Here is a 20,191-nt window from a genome sequence, read left to right as displayed (position 1 = left end):
GTGCACACAAAATGGCGACTGCCTTATATAGCGCCTATGACGCTGTGCGGCCAAGCCAATCACAGTAACACCACAACAAAGATGGCTGCGGCGTTACTGTGAGGGCAAGCAATGTCAGATGTGTTCATTGGCTGAAAAATGGTGCCAGGAAGTCCAAAAACGAAAATGAAAGTACCGGAGTGAATACCATATTAGCCGTCGGATAGAGAATACCTCGGATACCCTATTATCCGTCGGATAACGAAGAGTGGCGAATACATTCGCTCATCCCTATTAGTAAAAAAAACTACCTCATCTGTAATATCATCTGAAAAAAATTTACAGAAAACATCTCTTTTGGACAAGAATTGGGGAATTCCTACAACGCCTTCAGCAACTCTCATAATATTATGTGATGGGGTGTGTCCAAGAACTCCAGCAGTACTGTTCCAAAAAACATTAGTTTTGGATGTTCTATTTGTACATTCTGCTGGATCCACTACTTCTTCATCATCTGAAGAATCACTGGACGATGAAGTAGAGACATTAGCTGGTGGCGTGTACTCTTCATCAGACAAAGAAAGTTCACTGTCTTTATCACTATCAAAAATGATTGCCTCGATTTCTTGGTCAGTCAAACCCCTGGATGTAGACTGTGCCATTGTATCCTTAGATGTCAGTAAACTAAAATGAAAAAAAAAAATTATTACAATCAGGGTTGTGCACTCTGTTAGTGTGTGTGCTAAAGGTAAAGTGCCGCCCCCCTCCTCTTACCTTCAGCAGGTCACCACTTTCTTTTAGGTGCAGTAGAAGCCTCTGGATTTTTGAAGCTCAGAAAGTTTCTTTTTCCAGAAACAAGAAAGCTGACTCCTTCCTCCAAGGTATCTTCAGCAAGTAGCACACAATGAACAGGATGTTGTCTGTCCTCCTGTATCTGTGTGTTCATGAGCTGCGATGATGTAAGAGACGCATGATTTTGTGAGGGAGCCTCCCTCCCAATATCACATGTAGTCAGGCAGAATCCACACTCTTCCCAGCAACAGCAGAGTCATAAAGACTGAGTAATAAAGACAAAGTCTTCCCCAGCAACAGTACAGACAAAAAGACTGAGGATCACATGTAAACCAAGTACAGGCCTATAAGGCCCCAGGTATGTGAATATGGGGTAGTCCCAAAAAAGAGTTGTTTTATCGAAATGCCTATAACATAAAAATATATGAACAACTGGAAATTACTAACAACTATATACCTGAGGAATACCCAGAGTTTCAAAATTCTAACTAAAGTAATCTTGCAGAAAATAGAAAACAAGTAATCTAGCAGGCCTGCGAGACCCCAGGTATGCGTTCTAGGGTTCACGTAGTATGCATCTGAGACGCCTTGGCAAAACCAGGTAGTCCACCCTCCTTGTCACCACCAAAAACCCACACCCGGGTACAACAGACAGCCATTAAAGCCTAGCCACCCCCTGATGATAATAAGGATACACCAGTGGGCGGGATCAGGTGGATAAGAACACCCACCTAGGGGTCCTGAGGTGTCAGGAGCGGGAACACAAGAGAAGAGAGTTGACAGTTAAGTGGAGGAGGTGAAGGAGAACAGAGAGACAAGTGCTGGTTGTAGTGAAGTGGAAGTGAAGTGCTGACAGCAGTGGAGTCAGGGGTAGGGGCCCCTGGACTACCTGACTAGGTGGCAGACAGTGAACAGGGCCAAAGGCGCGATGGAGATCCGGTCGCAGGAAACCTTAAGAGGACCGGGGCAGGGTCGTAGCCCACTGGTGCCGACAGCAGGAATCCGGTCCGGAGGCCGTGCACAGACGGGGTGCCTGGACCCTAGGACGAGGAAGGTTGCATGCCCCTTGTTAATTAACCAGCAGAGGACGAGGTTTCAGGCCTTGTTCTCCCAGAGCCCAGAGGGCGAAACGGAAGCCCAACGCAGGAAATAGGGTGTCTGTCAGAACCCACAGAGATCCCAAGGGTCAGATTTTGCAGGCCACAGCTCGAAAATACACACAGAACCGGGAGTGGATTTCTTCGTTCCATGCAAAGTTGTCTGACAGAAGAGACAAACACAGAGTGCAGGAGGAAGGGACACCTGTTCACTAGCCCGGGTGTGGGACCCGAATACACCCCTCAACGGCATCCGGTCACTGGCAACTTGGTTTACCACTGGAGTTGTGTGAGATTACTGAACTGGAGTACACCATTGTCCCCCAGTCCAACCCGGCGCGCCACCTCCAGCAGCCATCACTCCCGTGTTCAGACCATGGGCCCGTGGACTACACCTCCCCTACCCGTGGAGGGGATCCCATCTTGCTGCCCCGCTCCATCAGCCCCGGGCGCCCCATCACCAAGCAACGGCGGTGTCACCATCCCTCACCGCAACCCCCTGTAAATATTCCCCTTTCCGACGGTTGTGAAGACGGACGGCCGTGCGAGCCCGGGTCCGGTCACCACTCGAGCCACAGCAGCAACCCGGATCCGAGCATCCCCAGAAGCAGCAGCGGCCCCTGCCTGCAACAACCCTAACCTGGCGTCACAAACAGGATCCCTACCCTCCATCTGTAGACTTTGATGACGTGCACCTTGTTTTGAATTCCGTAAACTGTTGAAAATTTTGAACTGCCGCCATCTTGCCCGCCATCTTTGGCGACAAAACAACAGCGCCGTCATCTTCTTCCTCGAAAAAGGCACAAAGTTGTAGCCACCAAAGAACGAGGGCGGAACCCGGTGACTCCCAAAGCAGGAAGTGCAAAGGACAGTGGGTCCCGCGAACTACTGTTGAAAAACCAAGGGGGAAAGACCAGAAGAATGTCGGCACCTGATAGCGATGGTGGAGTGGTGGCTCCCGCATCAGTGCAGGATGACAGAGAAGTGGCAGGCCCCGCTCCGGTCGCGGTGGAGCCTGCGGTACTGGCAGTTACCCATGTTAAGCCGATCACCTTACCTTATGTGCCCGGCGCTGCCTGGCTACTCCAGTATGATGGCCAACCCAATGCCCTACAGGTATTCAAGAAGAAGATATGCACTGTTCTTGATATGTATGCTATGACTGGCAAGCAGCGCACGTCAGTGGTGCTTGGACAGCTGACCGGTGCCGCCGAGCAGGAGGTAGAAACTTGGACTGACGAGGTCCGGGCCTCGGTAGCCGCCATCTTTGACAAGTTGCAAGTAGCCTTTGAGACCCCCACGGAAGCGGAATTAAGGATGCAGTTTTATAATTGCCGGCAGTGTCCACAGGACAGCATCAGAGACTACGCCTTGAGGCTACAAACCGCTTTGCGCACTCTGAGGCAGGTAGACTCTATCAACGAGCCTGAGAGTAACAAAATGCTGGTGGAGCAGTTCCTGAAGGGGCTGGGGCAGCGGAGGACCGTAAGCAGCTGCGGCTGTGGACCCTGGAGCGTCCGGACTTAAACGTCGCAGTCCTAAAAGACCGGGCCATTAAGGCCTTACAAACCCCGGAAGCTAGTGCCTGTACCATCGCCCTTGCCAGCTGACACTTCTCACTTATTGGTGAAGCCCCCTCTATTAGCCCTGCCAGCACCTGCAGTGCCAACAGCACCCCGTGGAGCTCCCGGTGATCTGTCATCCCAAGTTCAGCAGCTGAGCAAGGACGTTGCCAGGATCCTCGAGGCCATGCAGCTCCAGCCAAAGACCAAGCCGGCGGAGAAGATCCAGCTTGCCGACAGCCCTGAGGACGTCCCCTGGAAGCAGGGGAGGAGCAACAACCAGTACGGACAGCCCGTTTGTTACAGGTGCAACAAGACCAGCCACTACTCCTGTCAGTGTCCTTTAAACGAGCAACCCCTGAGGCCAAGGGCCAATCCTCAGGAATAGATCCACAAGGCCCAGCTGATTGGCATGAGCGGTATGTCGGAGGCTGCCCCATCATCTCCCTCACCGTAGACGGGATCCCTACGTTCACACTCCTGGACACTGGCTCGCAGGTAACGACTATACCCTATGTACTGTATAAGCGTTACTGGTCTGATGATGATCTTACCCCACCAAACTCTGGCCTTACTATCATTGCGGCCAATGGACTCCCCATGACCCAAGTGGGGTTTAAGGAGGTGACTCTTAAGGTGGGGCGAGTGGAGCTAGAGCATCAAGGACTTATAGTGGTGCAGAATTACCCTAGTGACCGTAACCCGAAAATGGTCCTAGGAACTAATGTTATTGAAAATTGTATGGGGGAAGTATTGCACCTATTGCAACAGCTGTCTGCCACGGCAGGAGTGGACCAGCAGAGGGCTCTGCAACGTGAAATTAGGGCCCTCCTGCAGCTGCAACAGGTGAATCTGTCTGGTGGAGAGATTGGTGGTGTCTGAGTGATGGATGTAGCACCCCTTGTAGTGCCTCCGCGAAGTGAGATGATCATTTAGTGTAGGGCAGCAGTAGGTACCCGTGGACAAGATTATCAGGCAGTGGTGGAGCCCCTGCCTTTAGAACACTGGCCCAGAGTTTTGGCAGCCAAAGGAGTAATTGATGTCCGAAAGGGGAGGGTGCCCGTGAGAGTGATGAATTGCGGAGAAGAGGAGGTTAAGCTACCCAGATATGCCACCATTGCTAAGCTATTCACCGTAGATGGAGAAAAAACTGTGGGAAGATAAGGCGCAAATAGGGTCTTACCCGGTATGACAATGGGAGGTGAATGTTTGGCAGGAACACTCACCTGATGCGGTTGTGCCAGTCACAACCCCTTTGACAGCATAGACGTACCATGGAAGGCAGCGGTCCCGCAAAACGGAGTGATATCAGACAGCAGGAGAAAAGCAGGTTTAAATACCGCGCCAAACCACAAGAGTCCAGATGAAGTTAGTAAATCTCTTTTCTTTATTTTCACAGGTCTACGCGTTTTAAGGACATATCCGTCCTCTTCCTCAGGACAAAAATGCAGAGAATACTATTAGTAAGCTGTCCCATGGGGTGGACTTGTGTACTCTCTGTGGAGCACTGTGTCCACGTAAGCCCACCCCATTATTTCCTGTCCTGAATGTAGATTTCTTTCTGTCACTCTGTGTTTTGCCCAGCCCTGAGTGGGATATGGTATGGGGATATTATGTCAGGGGCTGACAGGAGATAGGGATACGCTGGAGGCTCGGCCCTGACCACCATTAGGTCTACCGTCAAGATGAGGGCGAGCACAGGGTCCCTAGTTACAGGGTCAGCCCAGGGGTCCCTATATAATCCATATTCCCAGTGACAGATTGAATACCTCCTGAATGTAGATGGCACAACCCATGTCACAACCCATGTCCCTCCCTCCCAGGCCTCTTCAGACGCCATTTTTGGCCAACACCTACTTCCTCTTTTAGCGGCCATTTCATCCCAGTCACTACATAATTCCTCTTTTGATGCAATTTTAGTCTGGCCGACACCCAGTTCCCTTTTCCAGCCACCATCCTAGAGCCCAAAACCACTGCTCTGTTTATGCAAGACGTATGGAGATGAATCTAGGGGCTTACAATATCACCCCACATAAAGATGTGCTGCATTCACAGTCACCCGAAAAGTATCATCACATCATCTCCAGCCCAGAAGTCATTCTACCCGTTTGCCATGGAGGAAGACAACAGCCCTTTGAATACTACTACTCAGCCAGATTGAACACCTACCTAAAGCACCAGTTGAAGATCAGTGCCCATATGACATCACTGCCCCCTGACAAAGTCACCATCTCCCGGTGTGCGGTCCTTAATCCTGCTAAACTTCTCCCTCTTCCAAGGGGGGAGTGTCCCACCTCTGACACCTTGGTGGAAGAGGTAGTCGACTCTGGCATAGCTGTGGCAGGAAACTCTGGATTCGATGTGGATGGATCAAGATGTGCATCAAGAAGACGGTTCCACACGGGTATGGTGGTGGTAGCAGAAGACGCTGTGCTGATAGAGCAGTCGCTACCCGCATGCCTGTCTGCAAAAGAAGCAGAGGTATGTGCTCTCACTGAAACCTGGAAGATGGCAGCCAACATCTACTCTGTATGGAAGACAAAAGACTTGATCACCGCCAATGGAACTGTACGCCACCATGAGGCCATAGAACTGATGGAAGCTTTGCTATTGCCAGACAGAGTCGCGGTGAGCAGGGTTGAGGCCTACATTGGACGAGTCCAGGGAAGCAGTAAGAAGTGCCCTCACTGACAGAACATCCAAAAAAAAAACAAGACCACTTACCAAAGAAACAGTCAGTTAATCTGTGCCTTTTGAATGACCCCAATCTGAAGAATCAAGGAAAGATCAAAAATCTTGAGAAAACATTGTCCTGACCCTACAAGAGCAAGTCTCAGAAGAAGAAGAGGAATGAGACAGTGTGCAGCTGTGGGTTCCCGGAGACCATAGAAAGTGGCTAGTGACCTGCTTTTACTGCCAGCCAAAGAGATGTGGCAGGCCTTAGACACAGAACTGACTCTACACACCCCAGACCAGCCACAGAATAGAGGGAAGGTTGGGAGGATGGGGCAGTGTAGAAAGCAAGGGCATGAGAGTCTTCCCCTTGCATTGTTCAGCGTCAGATACACCCCAGCAGGGACCACTAAGGAGTACTTCACACACAGCGAGATTGCTGCTGAGATCGCTGCTGAGTCACGTTTTTTGTGACGCAGCAGTGACCTTATTAGCGATCTCGCTGTGTGTGACACTGAGCAGCAATCTGGCCCCTGCTGTGAGATCGCTGCTCGTTACACACAGCCCTGGTTCGTTTTTTTATTGTTGCTCTCCCGCTGATAAGCACACATCGCTGTGTGTGACAGCGAGAGAGCAACAATCCTGAATGTGCAGGGAGCAGGAGCCGGCGTCTGGCAGCCTGCGGTAAGCTGTAACCAAGGTAAACATCGGGTAACCAAGGTGATTACCCGATATTTACCTTCGTTACCAGCCTCCGCAGCTCTCACTTTGCCAGTGCCGGCTCCTGCTCCCTGCACACGCAAGCTAAGCGGTGTGCGCTGGTAACTAAGGTAAACATCGGGTAACCATACCCGATGTTTACCTTAGTTACCAGTGTCCACAGCTTCCAGACGCCGGCCCCGTGCAAGCGCAGCGTCGCTTACACATCGCTGCATGTAGCGACGCAGCAGCGATCCTGACCAGGTCAGATCGCTGGTGGGATCGCTGCTGCGTCGCTAAAGTGTGACGGTACCCTTAGTTGAGACCCTATGAAATCCTGTTTAGAAGTACCCTCAGATACTTTAACTAAACTTGTTGTTTGTTTAACTAAACATTTGCCTAGTATACGTTTTTGAGTTTTCTCCTCCAGATCTAACCAGGTCTAGATTTTTATCTTTTTCTCTTCCGTTCTTTTTCTCTCTCCTCTTTTCCTCTCTCTTTTTCTCTCTTCCTCTCTTCTCAATCTTTCTCTCTCTCTTCTTCTCTCTCTCTCTCTTCCACACTTCTCAATCTTTCTCTCTCTCTTCTTCTCTCTCTCTTTATCTTCTCAATCTCTCTCTCTCTCTTCCTCTCTCTTCTCTCACTTTTTTTCTTTCTGACAAAGATCCATGTATTCCACTACAAGAGATGTCAGACCTGAGACCAGGAGATGGCTGTCTTCCCTCTTCTACCCGATACTTTGTGCCAGGACGATGATATCTAAGCCTGTGGACCAGAAGATGACTGTGCATCCCACCTTTGATGATGTCCCACCATTACCGCCTGAGGACTGAGGAGCATGAGACTTTGAGTGAAACCAACCCTGATAGATCTGAGCTAATTAGAGGACTACCTCCCCCTTCCTGAATAACGTGTGCCAGTGTGGAACATAGCCATGAGGACAGTCAAGAGGATACGGTCAGGATCTGACTTCCTATCCATAGTCTGTTGGGTGGGGGGGTTCATCCACAAGGGATGGGGTATCTCATATGTGAGTGAGGTAACCATCAGCCATAGGACAGATCAATAGACTTGGGAAAAAGTAAGGAAAGACTTTTGGTTATCTCCAAAGGGGGGAATGTTATGGACAAGATTATGAACTATTATGAGTATATAAGAGTTATATGGAAATATCCAAAAAGCAGGATTTAAATGGTGTTTGAACTGTACCACACCTATATCTGCATTCAGACATAAGACTCAGACAGTCTGACCTTTCATGTGACAAGTGAATCATGCTGACATTGCTTAATATAAATGAGGAAGCAAGCACATTACAGTATATTGTATATCACAGAATAAGCTGTTCTACTTTATCCAATAGGAGATGTGTTACGTATTATTGGCTGCTAGCCAATAATCCCCTTCTAAATGTATTTTCCACTTCCGTATTAAACAGTCATTTTATTCTATGCAGATCCGTGTCATGTCTCTGGTCTGAATGGAACAATAGTATGCATGCTACTACCAAATGACTCTAATTTGGATGCAGACAGGTTTAAGGTAGATGCACAATTAGATTGCATCACAGTAAAAAGATGATGGCCTTTTCACTGCTATGGGAACACGTCTACTGGGCTGGAATGAGAGAATCCATTGAAGCATGGTGTCGGGATTGTGGTCCCTGTGTGCTAAGAAGAAAGGATGGTACCAGTTAGAAGGCCCCGTTACAGCCGATCGTTACCAATCAGCCGTTGGAACTTGTCGCTTTGGACCACGTCAAGCTCACACCCAGTAGAAGCGGGTATACGTATGCCATCACAATATTAGACCACTACTCAAGGTTTATGGTCGTGGTACCCGTCAAGGATCTAACGGCTCGCACGGCAGCAAGGATTTTCCAGGCGCATTTCTGCCGGCCGCATGGCTACCCAGAGAAGGTACTTACAGATCAAGGCCCTGCCTTTGAAGCGGAGATCTTTAAGGAGTTCTGTAGTCTATACGGATGCAGGAACATCCGTACCACACCATACCATGCCCAAACCAATGGGATGTGTGAGAAGATGAACCACGTGGTTATCAACCTGCTTAAAACTCTGCCCCATGAAGAGCGGAACCAGTGTCCTGAGAGACTGCCTGATCTAGTGGATATGTATAATAACATCCCTGTCAGGTCTACTAAGTGTACACCTGCTTATCTTATGAGGGCGAGGCCTGGGAGATTGCCGGTGGACCTGGACATGGATATTGAGGTGCCCGAAACCATCTCGCCAACTACGCACTGGAATTCCAAACACCAGATGCAGTACAGACAAATCCAGGAGTATGTGGAGAATAACCTGAACCGGAGCAGGGAAAAGCAAGAGCAGCACTTTAACAAACGGGCGAAGGCTGCCCCCTTTGCACCGGGAAACGTGGTGCTGAAGAGAAAAAGAAGACTGCATAAATTGGACGACCAGTGGGAGAGGACCCCCTATGTTATCCAACCCTCTTACTCGGGTAATCAGAAAACTTACCTTGTCAGCAGAGATCAAGGGAACACCACAGCTACCGTCTCCAGGGACCACTTTAAGAAGTGTCCGGAACCCCTGAAAATCGTGGAAGAAGTTCCCACTCCAGCCCCGGGCGTGGAAAGAAGAAAAGAGCTGATCCACACCATCCTAGGTGATTTTCCAGTGGATTGGCCTATGCAAAATGGAGCAGTGAATGTTCCCGTTCTAACGTTCCCACAACCTGTGGAAGACCCAGAACCAGAGAGGTCCATTGACATTCCACCAGTACATACACCTAGGGATGCACCTGCACTTATGTCATGCCCCCGTAGGTCTCTACCTACTGTACCCGTCACTAGGAGTGAGGAACCCATAGACAATTCTACCCCACTGAGCCTAGAAGAAAATGTAGGGTTGAGGATGTCCACACGTTCTAACCTAGGTCAGCCACCGCTCAGATATAGGGAGTGAGTGGTCCGGTCACCACTCGAGCCGCAGCAGCAACCCGGATCCGAGCAGCCCCAGAATCGGTAGCGGCCCCACCCGCAACACACCAGGCTGTATTAACGTAGTATTCACCAGGCTATTTTAATGTAGTATGCACCTGCTCTTGTACATGTTCTTGTATATAGCAATGTATGTATATAAGTAAATGCTAATTAACCATGCACTTTACCTGATTTATGAAAAAGATAAGGAGTAGGTAGCGGATTCCGGCTACCCTTCTACAGTTCATTGATGTTTATTCCCCTGTTTTAAAGTTAAAAATGGACCATGGCTTCAGGACTAGCGAAGCCACCCAAAAACATTCTTGGGCCTTGTAAATAACCCCATCTACCTTCTGGTTACCCCACCAGCAGGACTGTAACGCCTCTGGAGAGGTTGGTTGGAGGAAGGGAATGCGGTAGAGTCGGCCGAGGCCCAGTCACTAACAAAACCGGTGGCTAACCTCCAGGCCAAGGGTTCCGGACAATAGAACTCTTGGGGTGGACTGGCGGGTAAGGGACTTTTACCCGGACATGTTGGACACCCACAGGAACTCAGAACAGTGTGACATCTGGATTAGCGGTGGCACCGAGGGTGGTTTCAGGTGTTTTGGGTGGCGGGTGAAAGGGAAGAGGGAGATGTTTGTTTATTGCAACATTCAAGTGATGTGCCTCCCGTAAGGGATGAAATGTTTTAAAATATTTTTGTATGTTTGTTACCCTTTATTCTGATTTCAGTTGCTGCAAAATAAACGTCAGTGGCCGGACAGCCCGAGGACGGGCTGTATTCAACCAAGGGGAAGTGTGACGCCCTGGCAAAACCAGGTAGTCACAAAAGTGTCCACCCTCCTTGTCACCACCAAAAACCCACACCCGGGTACAACACACAGCCATTAAAGCCTAGCTACCCCTTCATGATAATAAGGACACACCAGTGGGCGGGATCAGGTGGATGAGAACGCCCACCTAGGGGTCCTAAGGTGTCAGGGGCGGGAACACAAGAGAAGAGAGTTGACAGTTAAGTGGAGGAGGTGAAGGAGAACAGAGAGACAAGTGCTGGTTGTAGTGAAGTGGAATTGAAGTGCTGACAGCAGTGGAGTCAGGGGTAGGGGCCCCTGGACTACCTGGCTAGGTGGCAGACAGTGAACAGGTGACGGAGATCCGGTCACGGGAAACCTTAAGAGGACCGGGGCAGGGTCGTAGCCCGCCGGTGCCGACAGCGGGAATCTGGTCCGGAGGCCGTGCACAGACGGGGTGCCTGGAACCTAGGATGAGGAAGGTTGCATGCCCTTGTTAATTAACCAGCAGAGGACGAGGTTTCAGGCCTTGTTCTCCCGGAGCCCAGACAGCGAATCGGAAGCCCAACGCGGGAGATAGGGTGTCCGTCAGAGCCCACAGAGATCCCAAGGGTCAGATTTCGCAGGCCACAGCTCCCAAATACACACAGAACTGGGAGTGGACTTCTCCGTTCAATGCAAAGTCGTCCGACAGAAGAGACAAACACAGAGTGCAGGAGGAAGGGACACATGTTCACTAGCCCAGGTGTGGGACCCGAATACACCCCCCAACGGCAGCCGGTCACTGGCAACTTGGTTTACCACTGGACTTGTGTGAGATTACTGAACTGGAGTACACTATTGTCCCCCGGTCCAACCTGGCTCGCCACCTTCAGCAGCCATCACTCCCGTGTTCAGACCACGGGCCTGTGGACTATACCTCCCCTACCCGTGGAGGTGATCCCATCTTGCTGCCCCGCTCCATCAGCCCCGGGTGCCCCATCACCAGGCAGCGGCGGTGTCACCATCCCTCACCGCAATCCACGGGTGGCGTCACCGACACAACAAACCCCCCCCTGTAAATATTCCCCTTTCCGACGGTTGTGAGGATGGACGGCCGTGCGAGCCCGGGTCCGGTCACCACTCGAGCCGCAGCAGCAACCCGGATCCGAGCAGCCCCAGAATCGGTAGCGGCCCCGCCCGCAACACACCAGGCTGTATTAACGTAGTATTCACCAGGCTATTTTAATGTAGTATGCACCTGTGCCACCCAGGGCTATGGGGTACTTCGGGCAGTGTACTACTGGGATGTGTCACTGGGTGGCTGATGCCCGTGACCCTGGGGGTCGCTTTTAAAAAGGGTATTATTTACAGGGAGATAATTAATAAAGTTTATGTCGTGACGCCACTTGCAGGTTGTGGTTATGGTGATAAAACCGCCGCTGAACGGTCTCTCCACTGGGGCTGATGTGAGGGCAGCCTGTATGTTGGACCCTCCGCAAGTAAGGCTGGGGCCCCAGTTAGGCGCGGAAAGAAAGGTAGGACACACTAGGGGTTGCTGTGTAACTGGTTCTCTTTACTCACAGTAGATGGTAACTAGTACCTGGAGGAAGGCTGGTATTCACCTCTGGTTCCCTTAGTCCCAGTGCCGGTTGGTGACCTGGTGGCTTCTTTCCCCTGCACCTTCCTCAAGTTGGTGGGTCCCCATGGCTTGGACCATCTTGAGGTCCCCTCTTGTTTGTCTCTCAGTCTCTGGTCCGTATGGCGGGCAGTGTGAACCCTGTAGGGTCGATGTTCCGTTCCGGTCCTTGGTTCTCCTGTTTCTGCTGGTGCCCCCGGACTTCTAAGGTCAGTGAGGTCCTGGATGATCCCCTCACTGTGCAGATTTTATCAGGTCTGCCTGGAGCATTTGCCTGACCTAAGGCTCTGTACACCGTCGGTGCTATGGTTCCGGGAATACTTCGCCATACTCCTCCGGCAACCACGCGCCTGGGCCCTCAGGTCTCCATTACACTCCCATGTCAGTCCAGTTACATCCATCTCCTCTCACGTCCACTTACTAACAATAACTGTCTAACTACCATTGTCCCCTCCCACCTGGTTGTTGTGTAGTGGACTGGATCGGATCCACCCCTGGGTGGCCATCCATTGGGTCCATTTCTAGTCTGTCACCAGTCTGTGGGGATGGGGGAAAACTGGGATTATAATGTGTTTTGCTGTTACCGACACTGGTGTTCCAGGTCCCTGGGAGTAGGCCCTGCATCTGTGGTGGGATGCAGTAACTTGTAGTGCCTTAATTGGTTCAGGGGCGCTACACACCAGGCTGTATTAATGTAGTATGCATCAGGCTGTATTAACGTAGTATGCATCAGGCTGTATTAGGGTAGTATGCACCAGGCTGTATTAGGGTAGCATGCACCAGGCTGTATTAGATTAGTATGCACCAGGTGGTTAGGGTAGCTAGGCACAAGACTGTATTAGGGTAGTATGCACCAGGTTGTATTAGGGCTGTATAACCAGGCTGTATTATCGTAGTATGCATCAGGCTGTATTAGGGCTGTATAAACAGGCTGTATTAGAGCAGTCTGCACCAGGCTGTATTAGAGCAGTCTGCACCAGGCTGTATTAGGACAGTATGCACTAGGCCAGTGACGGCGAACCTATGGCACGCGTGCCAGAGAGGGCACGCAGAGCACTCTCTGCTGGCACGCGCGTCCTTGCCTCAGGCAGAATCGTACTGCCGTTTTGAATTGCTGGCGCGCTAGCGCTAGCAGTTCAAAGTTGTGACTGTCAGATCGGAGGAGACATTGCTCCTCCCGCTGACACCCCCCGCATCGTCATTAAGCCCGATTGTCGCATACCATGATGTGACGGCCGCTGCCTCAGGCAGAATCGTACTGCCGCTTTAAATTGCTGGCGCGCTAGCGCTAGCAGTTCAAAGTTGTGACTGTCAGATCGGAGGAGACATTGCTCCTCCCGCTGACACCCCCCCGCAGCGTCATTAAGCCAGACACTGTCTCATACCTTGATGTGACGGTGACGGCGCCAGCGTCATCACGTGTTGTGGCCGCGGAAATAGAGAAGACTTGAGGAGACCAGGAGCGAACAACGGTGAAGTGGGAGTAGGAAGGTGAGTAGTACGATTTTTTTTTTTTTTTACTATCTAGAGGCGACTAAAAAGTAACAAATAAAAACTGAGTGGGCACAGTATTACAAGGATCTGGATGGGCACAGTATTACAAGGATCTGGATGGGCACAGTATTACAAGGATCTGGATGGGCACAGTATTACAAGGATCTGGTTGGGCACAGTATTACAAGGATCTGGATGGGCACAGTATTACAAGGATCTGGATGGGCACAGTATTACAAGGATCTGGATGGGCACAGTATTACAAGGATCTGGTTGGGCACAGTATTACAAGGATCTGGATGGGCACAGTATTACAAGGATCTGGATGGGCACAGTATTACAAGGATCTGGATGGGCACAGTATTACAAGGATCTGGATGGGCACAGTATTACAAGGATCTGGATGGGCACAGTATTACAAGGATCTGGATGGGCACAGTATTACAAGGATCTGGATGGGCACAGTATTACAAGGATCTGGATGGGGCACAGTATTACAAGGATCTGGATGGGCACAGTATTACAAGGATCTGGATGGGCACAGTATTACAAGGATCTGGATGGGGCACAGTATTACAAGGATCTGGATGGGCACAGTATTACAAGGATCTGGATGGGCACAGTATTACAAGGATCTGGATGGGCACAGTATTACAAGAATCTGGATGGGGCACAGTATTACAAGGATCTGGATGGGCACAGTATTACAAGGATCTGGATGGGCACAGTATTACAAGGATCTGGATGGGGCACAGTATTACAAGGATCTGGATGGGGCACAGTATTACAAGAATCTGGATGGGGCACAGTATTACAAGAATCTGGATGGGGCACAGTATTACAAGAATCTGGATGGGGCACAGTATTACAAGGATCTGGATGGGGCACAGTATTACAAGGATCTGGATGGGGCACAGTATTACAAGGATCTGGATGGGCACAGTATTACAAGGATCTGGATGGGCACAGTATTACAAGGATCTGGATGGGCACAGTATTACAAGGATCTGGATGGGCACAGTATTACAAGGATCTGGATGGGCACAGTATTACAAGGATCTGGATGGGCACAGTATTACAAGGATCTGGATGGGGCACAGTATTACAAGAATCTGGATGGGGCACAGTATTACAAGAATCTGGATGGGGCACAGTATTACAAGAATCTGGATGGGGCACAGTATTACAAGGATCTGGATGGGGCACAGTATTACAAGGATCTGGATGGGGCACAGTATTACAAGGATCTGGATGGGGCACAGTATTACAAGGATCTGGATGGGCACAGTATTACAAGGATCTGGATGGGCACAGTATTACAAGGATCTGGATGGGCACAGTATTACAAGGATCTGGATGGGCACAGTATTACAAGGATCTGGATGGGCACAGTATTACAAGGATCTGGATGGGCACAGTATTACAAGGATCTGGATGGGCACAGTATTACAAGGATCTGGATGGGGCACAGTATTACAAGGATCTGGATGGGGCACAGTATTACAAGGATCTGGATGGGGCACAGTATTATATGTATCTGGATGGGGCACAGTATTATATGTATCTGGATGGGGCACAGTATTATATGTATCTGGATGGGCACAGTATTACAAGGATCTGGATGGGCACAGTATTATATGTATCTGGATGGGCACAGTATTATCTGGATGGGCACAGTATTATATGTATCTGGATGGGCACAGTATTATATGCATCTGGATTGGGCACAGTATTATATGGTTCTGGATGGGCACAGTATTATATGTATCTGGATGGGCACAGTATTATCTGTATCTGGATGGGGCACAGTATTATATGTATCTGGATGGGGCACAGTATTATATGTATCTGGATGGGGCACAGTATTATATGTATCTGGATGGGCACAGTATTACAAGGATCTGGATGGGCACAGTATTATATGTATCTGGATGGGCACAGTATTATATGCATCTGGATTGGGCACAGTATTATATGGTTCTGGATGGGCACAGTATTATATGTATCTGGATGGGCACAGTATTATCTGTATCTGGATGGGGCACAGTATTATCTGTATCTGGATGGGGCACAGTATTATATGTATCTGGATGGGGCACAGTATTATATGTATCTGGATGGGCACAGTATTACAAGGATCTGGATGGGCACAGTATTATATGTATCTGGATGGGCACAGTATTATCTGGATGGGCACAGTATTATATGTATCTGGATGGGCACAGTATTATATGCATCTGGATTGGGCACAGTATTATATGGTTCTGGATGGGCACAGTATTATATGTATCTGGATGGGCACAGTATTATCTGTATCTGGATGGGGCACAGTATTATATGTATCTGGATGGGCACATTATTACAATGATCTGGATGGGCACAGTATTATATGTATCTGGATGGGCACAGTATTATCTGGATGGGCACAGTATTATATGTATCTGGATGGGCACAGTATTATCTGGATGGGCACAGTATTATATGTATCTGGATGGGCACAGTATTATCTGGATGGGCACAGTATTATATGTATCTGGATGGGCACAGTATTACAAGGATCTGGGTGGGGCACAGTACTAGATGGAGAGTATCAGGATGGGAACATTACATGTGCTGTGGATGTGGAGTGGGGGGGGCCATGGAACCAGTCTTATTGGAGAGGTGGTGAACACAGTAATTAAAAGTTAAAGTGCACCTGTCACACGTTTGGCGGCTGTTGGCAATCTTAGCACCCGGACCGCCAGCGAAACTTTTGACATGTCTTTGATAGGTACAATTTAAGTTATATATATTTTTCTTTTGTCAAATGTGGAGCTGCAGCCAATATATATTTTTTCAGTTCACAGTGAAGCTTTTTCCGAGCCAGCCAGCTTTTCAAAGCCAGCAAGCTTTTCCGAGCCAGCCAGCTTTTCCGAGCCAGCCAGCTTTTCCGAGCCAGCCAGCTTTTCAAAGCCAGCAAGCTTTTCCAAGCCAGACAGCTTTTCCAAGCCAGCCCAGCCAGCTTTCCGAGCCAGCCAGCCTGCTTTTCCAAGCCAGACAGCTTTTCCAAGCCAGCCCAGCCAGCTTTCCGAGCCAGCCAGCTTGCTTTTCTAAGCCAGACAACTTTTCCAAGCCAGCCCAGCGAGCTTTCCGAGCCAGCCAGCTTTTCCGAGCCAGCTAGCTTTTCCGAGCCAGCCAACTTTTCCGATCCAGTCAGCTTTTCCGAGCCAGCCAGCTTTTCAAAGCCAGCAAGCTTTTCCAAGCCAGTCCATCCAGCTTCTCCGAGCCAGCCAGCCTGCTTTTCCAAGCCAGACAGCTTTTCCAAGCCAGCCCAGCCAGCTTTCCGAGCCAGCCAGCCTGCTTTTCCAAGCCAGACAGCTTTTCCAAGCCAGCCCAGCCAGCTTTCCGAGCCAGCCAGCCTGCTTTTCCAAGCCAGACAGCTTTTCCAAGCCAGCCCAGCCAGCTTTCCGAGCCAGCCAGCCTGCTTTTCCAAGCCAGACAGCTTTTCCAAGCCAGCCCAGCCAGCTTTCCGAGCCAGCCAGCCTGCTTTTCGAAGCCAGACAGCTTTTCCAAGCCAGCCCAGCCAGCTTTCCGAGCCAGCCAGCTTTCCGAGCCAGCCAGCTTTCCGAACCAGCCAGCTTTTCCGAGCCAGCCAGCTTTTCCGAGCCAGCCAGCTTTTCAAATCCAGCAAGCTTTTCAAATCCAGCAAGCTTTTCAAATCCAGCAAGCTTTTCAAAGCCAGCAAGCTTTTCAAAGCCAGCAAGCTTTTCCAAGCCAGTCCATCCAGCTTCTCCGAGCCAGCCCATCCAGCTTTTCCGAGCCAGCCAGCTTTTCCAAGCTAGCCCAGCCAGCTTTCCGAGCCAGCCAGCTTCTCCGAGACAGCCAGCTTTTCTGAGACAACCAGCTTTTCCGAGACAGCCAGCTTCCCTTGCTACTTTCCAAGCTAATCAGGACTCAGAAGTTGGCAGCCACCAGATATGAGTACAGCAAAAAAAGCAAAAACAGATAGTGGAAGATCATTCCAAGAGGTCTGGACAGAGTCATTTGGAGTTATTGAACGCAGTGGGAAAGCGTTATGTACTCTGTGTAATGAAAGTGTTGTGTGTCGCACATCAAGTGTCAGACGGCACTTTGACACCAACCACAAAAATGTTGCCCAACTAAGTGAAACTGAACGAAAAGAGTTTCTTGAAGGCAAATTGAGAAAATATAATTCCCAGTCTCTTAGTTTTTGCAACTATCTTTCTCCAAGTAGAACAAATCATCTGACAGCTGCCAGTTTTCAAATGTCCCTGGTCTTAGCAAAACATGGTAAGCCCCTCTCTGATGGGGAAATTATCAAAGCAGCCATGTTGTCTGGGAGTAATTCTCTTTTTCATGATTTGCCAAATAAAGATAAAATTAGTCAACGCATCTCTGAGATGCCACTTAGCAGAAATACTGTTAAAGATCGAGTCCAGCGCATGGCAAGTGATGTTAGTCAGCAGCTCACCACTGACCTACAAAAGGCAGCTTGTTACTCAATGTGCTTGGATGAAAGCACAGATGTAAAAAATCACGCAAGACTAGCAGTAATTTTGCGTTATGCTGCTGGTGACACTATGAGAGAGGAGCTGGTGAAACTGTTATCCTTGCCTGAAAGAACACAAGGGATAGATATCCACAATGCTGTGATGGAGGCTTTTTTGTCACAAGACATAAGACCAGAAAAAGTTGTTTCAATTACTAGTGATGGGGCACCTTCTATGGTGGGTAAATCAGCTGGTTTCATACAGTTCTTTGTTAAAGAAATAAAACATGAAGTCATTCAGTTCCATTGTATTATACATCAAGAAGCTCTCTGTGCCAGGGAAAGTAGCAAAAAATTTGAGGATGTCCTTAAAGATGTCACAAAAATGGTTAATTACATCATAGCTCGTGCTCTAAATTCTCGACAATTTCAAGCACTTCTTGAGGAGGTTCAGGCACAGTATAATTGCTTACTTATGTACAATAATGTCCGGTGGCTGAGCAGAGGACAAGTCCTGGAGAGATTTGTAGCTTGCTTGGAAGAAATTAGGCTGTTTATGAATGAAAAAGGGCAGGAATATCCACAGCTCACTGATATGGCCTGGCTTACCAACCTCATGTTTTTCACAGATTTTACACTACACTTCAATGTACTGAATAAACAACTACAAGGTGTAGCTGTAGGGAAAACAGCAGAAAGAATGTTTTGTGATATTAAAACATTTGAGAGAAAACTTCAGGTTTTTGAAAGAGACATTGAAAGTGGGCAACTGAAATATTTTCCAAATCTAAAAATGCATTTAGAAAATTCTACATTTGTAGACAGTCTCACCAGCCATCAAGAAATCTACAAGGAATTTTCTAGCATTGTACGAGCTGCAAAGGTCAATTTTAGTAACAGATTTTTACAGTTCCGTAAAATGGAGACAACTCTGTGTTTTCTGACATTTCCAGAGAGAGCCAAATTTGAAGATATTGATCTTTCCTGCTTACAATGGTTAGATTTAGGGAATCTTGAAATGGAGCTATTGGAATTTCAAGAAAGCTCTATCTGGAAAAATAAATTCTGTGACCTGCGTGAAACACTTGAGAAGATAGAAGGAATGACAAAGGACAGCCCAGTTAGTTCAGAAAATGAAATCCTTAAAGTGTGGAATTCTCTGCCAAATAATTTTAAGTCAATGAAAGCACTTGGGATTGCTTTACTTACCCTGTTTGGGTCGTCATATTCTTGTGAGCAGCTGTTTTCAGCTTTGAATTATATCAAATCTGACATTAGAAACAGACTAACAGATGACCTGAGTGCAGCATGTGTTGCCCTCAAACTTACAAAGTATGAGCCAAGGGTAGACAAGTTATCAGCATGCATGCAACAGCAAAAATCACATTAATTGTTCAAAAGCATGCCAAATGATTGTAAAGTTCTGTTATTCAGATTATATTGCCCTCGTGGCACTTCACAATAAATAAATGGGTTTTGTGTTGTAGTTTGGGCACTCCGTCTCTGAAAGGTTCGCCATGACTGCACTAGGCTGTATTAGAGCTGTATGCACCAGACTGTTTCAGGGCCGATGGGCAGTATGTAATACTGCAGTGTGGAACAAGCTGTTAAGGGAGTATGCACCAGGCTGTATTAAGTCCTTATTCACAAGGCTGTAAAGGCGGACTGCACCAGGCTGTTACAGTAGTCTGTACGAAGCTGTAGGGCCGCCACTAGGAATTTCAGGGCCCCGTACAGGCAAAATTTTTGAGCCCCCTTGAGACTCCACCCATATATATAGTAGATATATAAGAAATCCCGGTGCACCGCTTGCTCCACGTGTTGCCGTATATTCCGCAGTTCAAACCCCGGCAAAGCATGGAAGAGATCCTAGTGCAGACTCAGTGCGCAGACCGCAGATAATCCAAAGAAGAAAGAGAGTCGCACTCCACAAAGATCTCCATGTTATTCCATCTTTATTTTATGAAAGCATGCAGGTACAGGCAGTGGGGAGGGTGAGTCAGGCCTAACAACGCCGGACGACGGCGTGCCGTTT

At 48.9% G+C, this 20,191-nt stretch overlaps 1 protein-coding gene across 1 annotated transcript; it reads left to right on the top strand.

Moving 5' to 3' along the window:
- Positions 1 to 17,623: 17,623 nt before the first annotated feature.
- Positions 17,624 to 19,546, top strand: LOC142302342 (general transcription factor II-I repeat domain-containing protein 2-like). The gene has a single exon (XM_075343403.1). The coding sequence runs from the start codon at positions 17,624 to 17,626 to the stop codon at positions 19,544 to 19,546; it is 1,923 nt and encodes a 640-aa protein (XP_075199518.1).
- Positions 19,547 to 20,191: the final 645 nt, after the last annotated feature.

This window comes from Anomaloglossus baeobatrachus, chromosome 4, assembly GCF_048569485.1.
Source record: "Anomaloglossus baeobatrachus isolate aAnoBae1 chromosome 4, aAnoBae1.hap1, whole genome shotgun sequence".
Taxonomy (NCBI): Eukaryota; Metazoa; Chordata; class Amphibia; order Anura; family Aromobatidae; genus Anomaloglossus; species Anomaloglossus baeobatrachus.
This window is presented reverse-complemented; position numbering and strand designations above follow the sequence as displayed.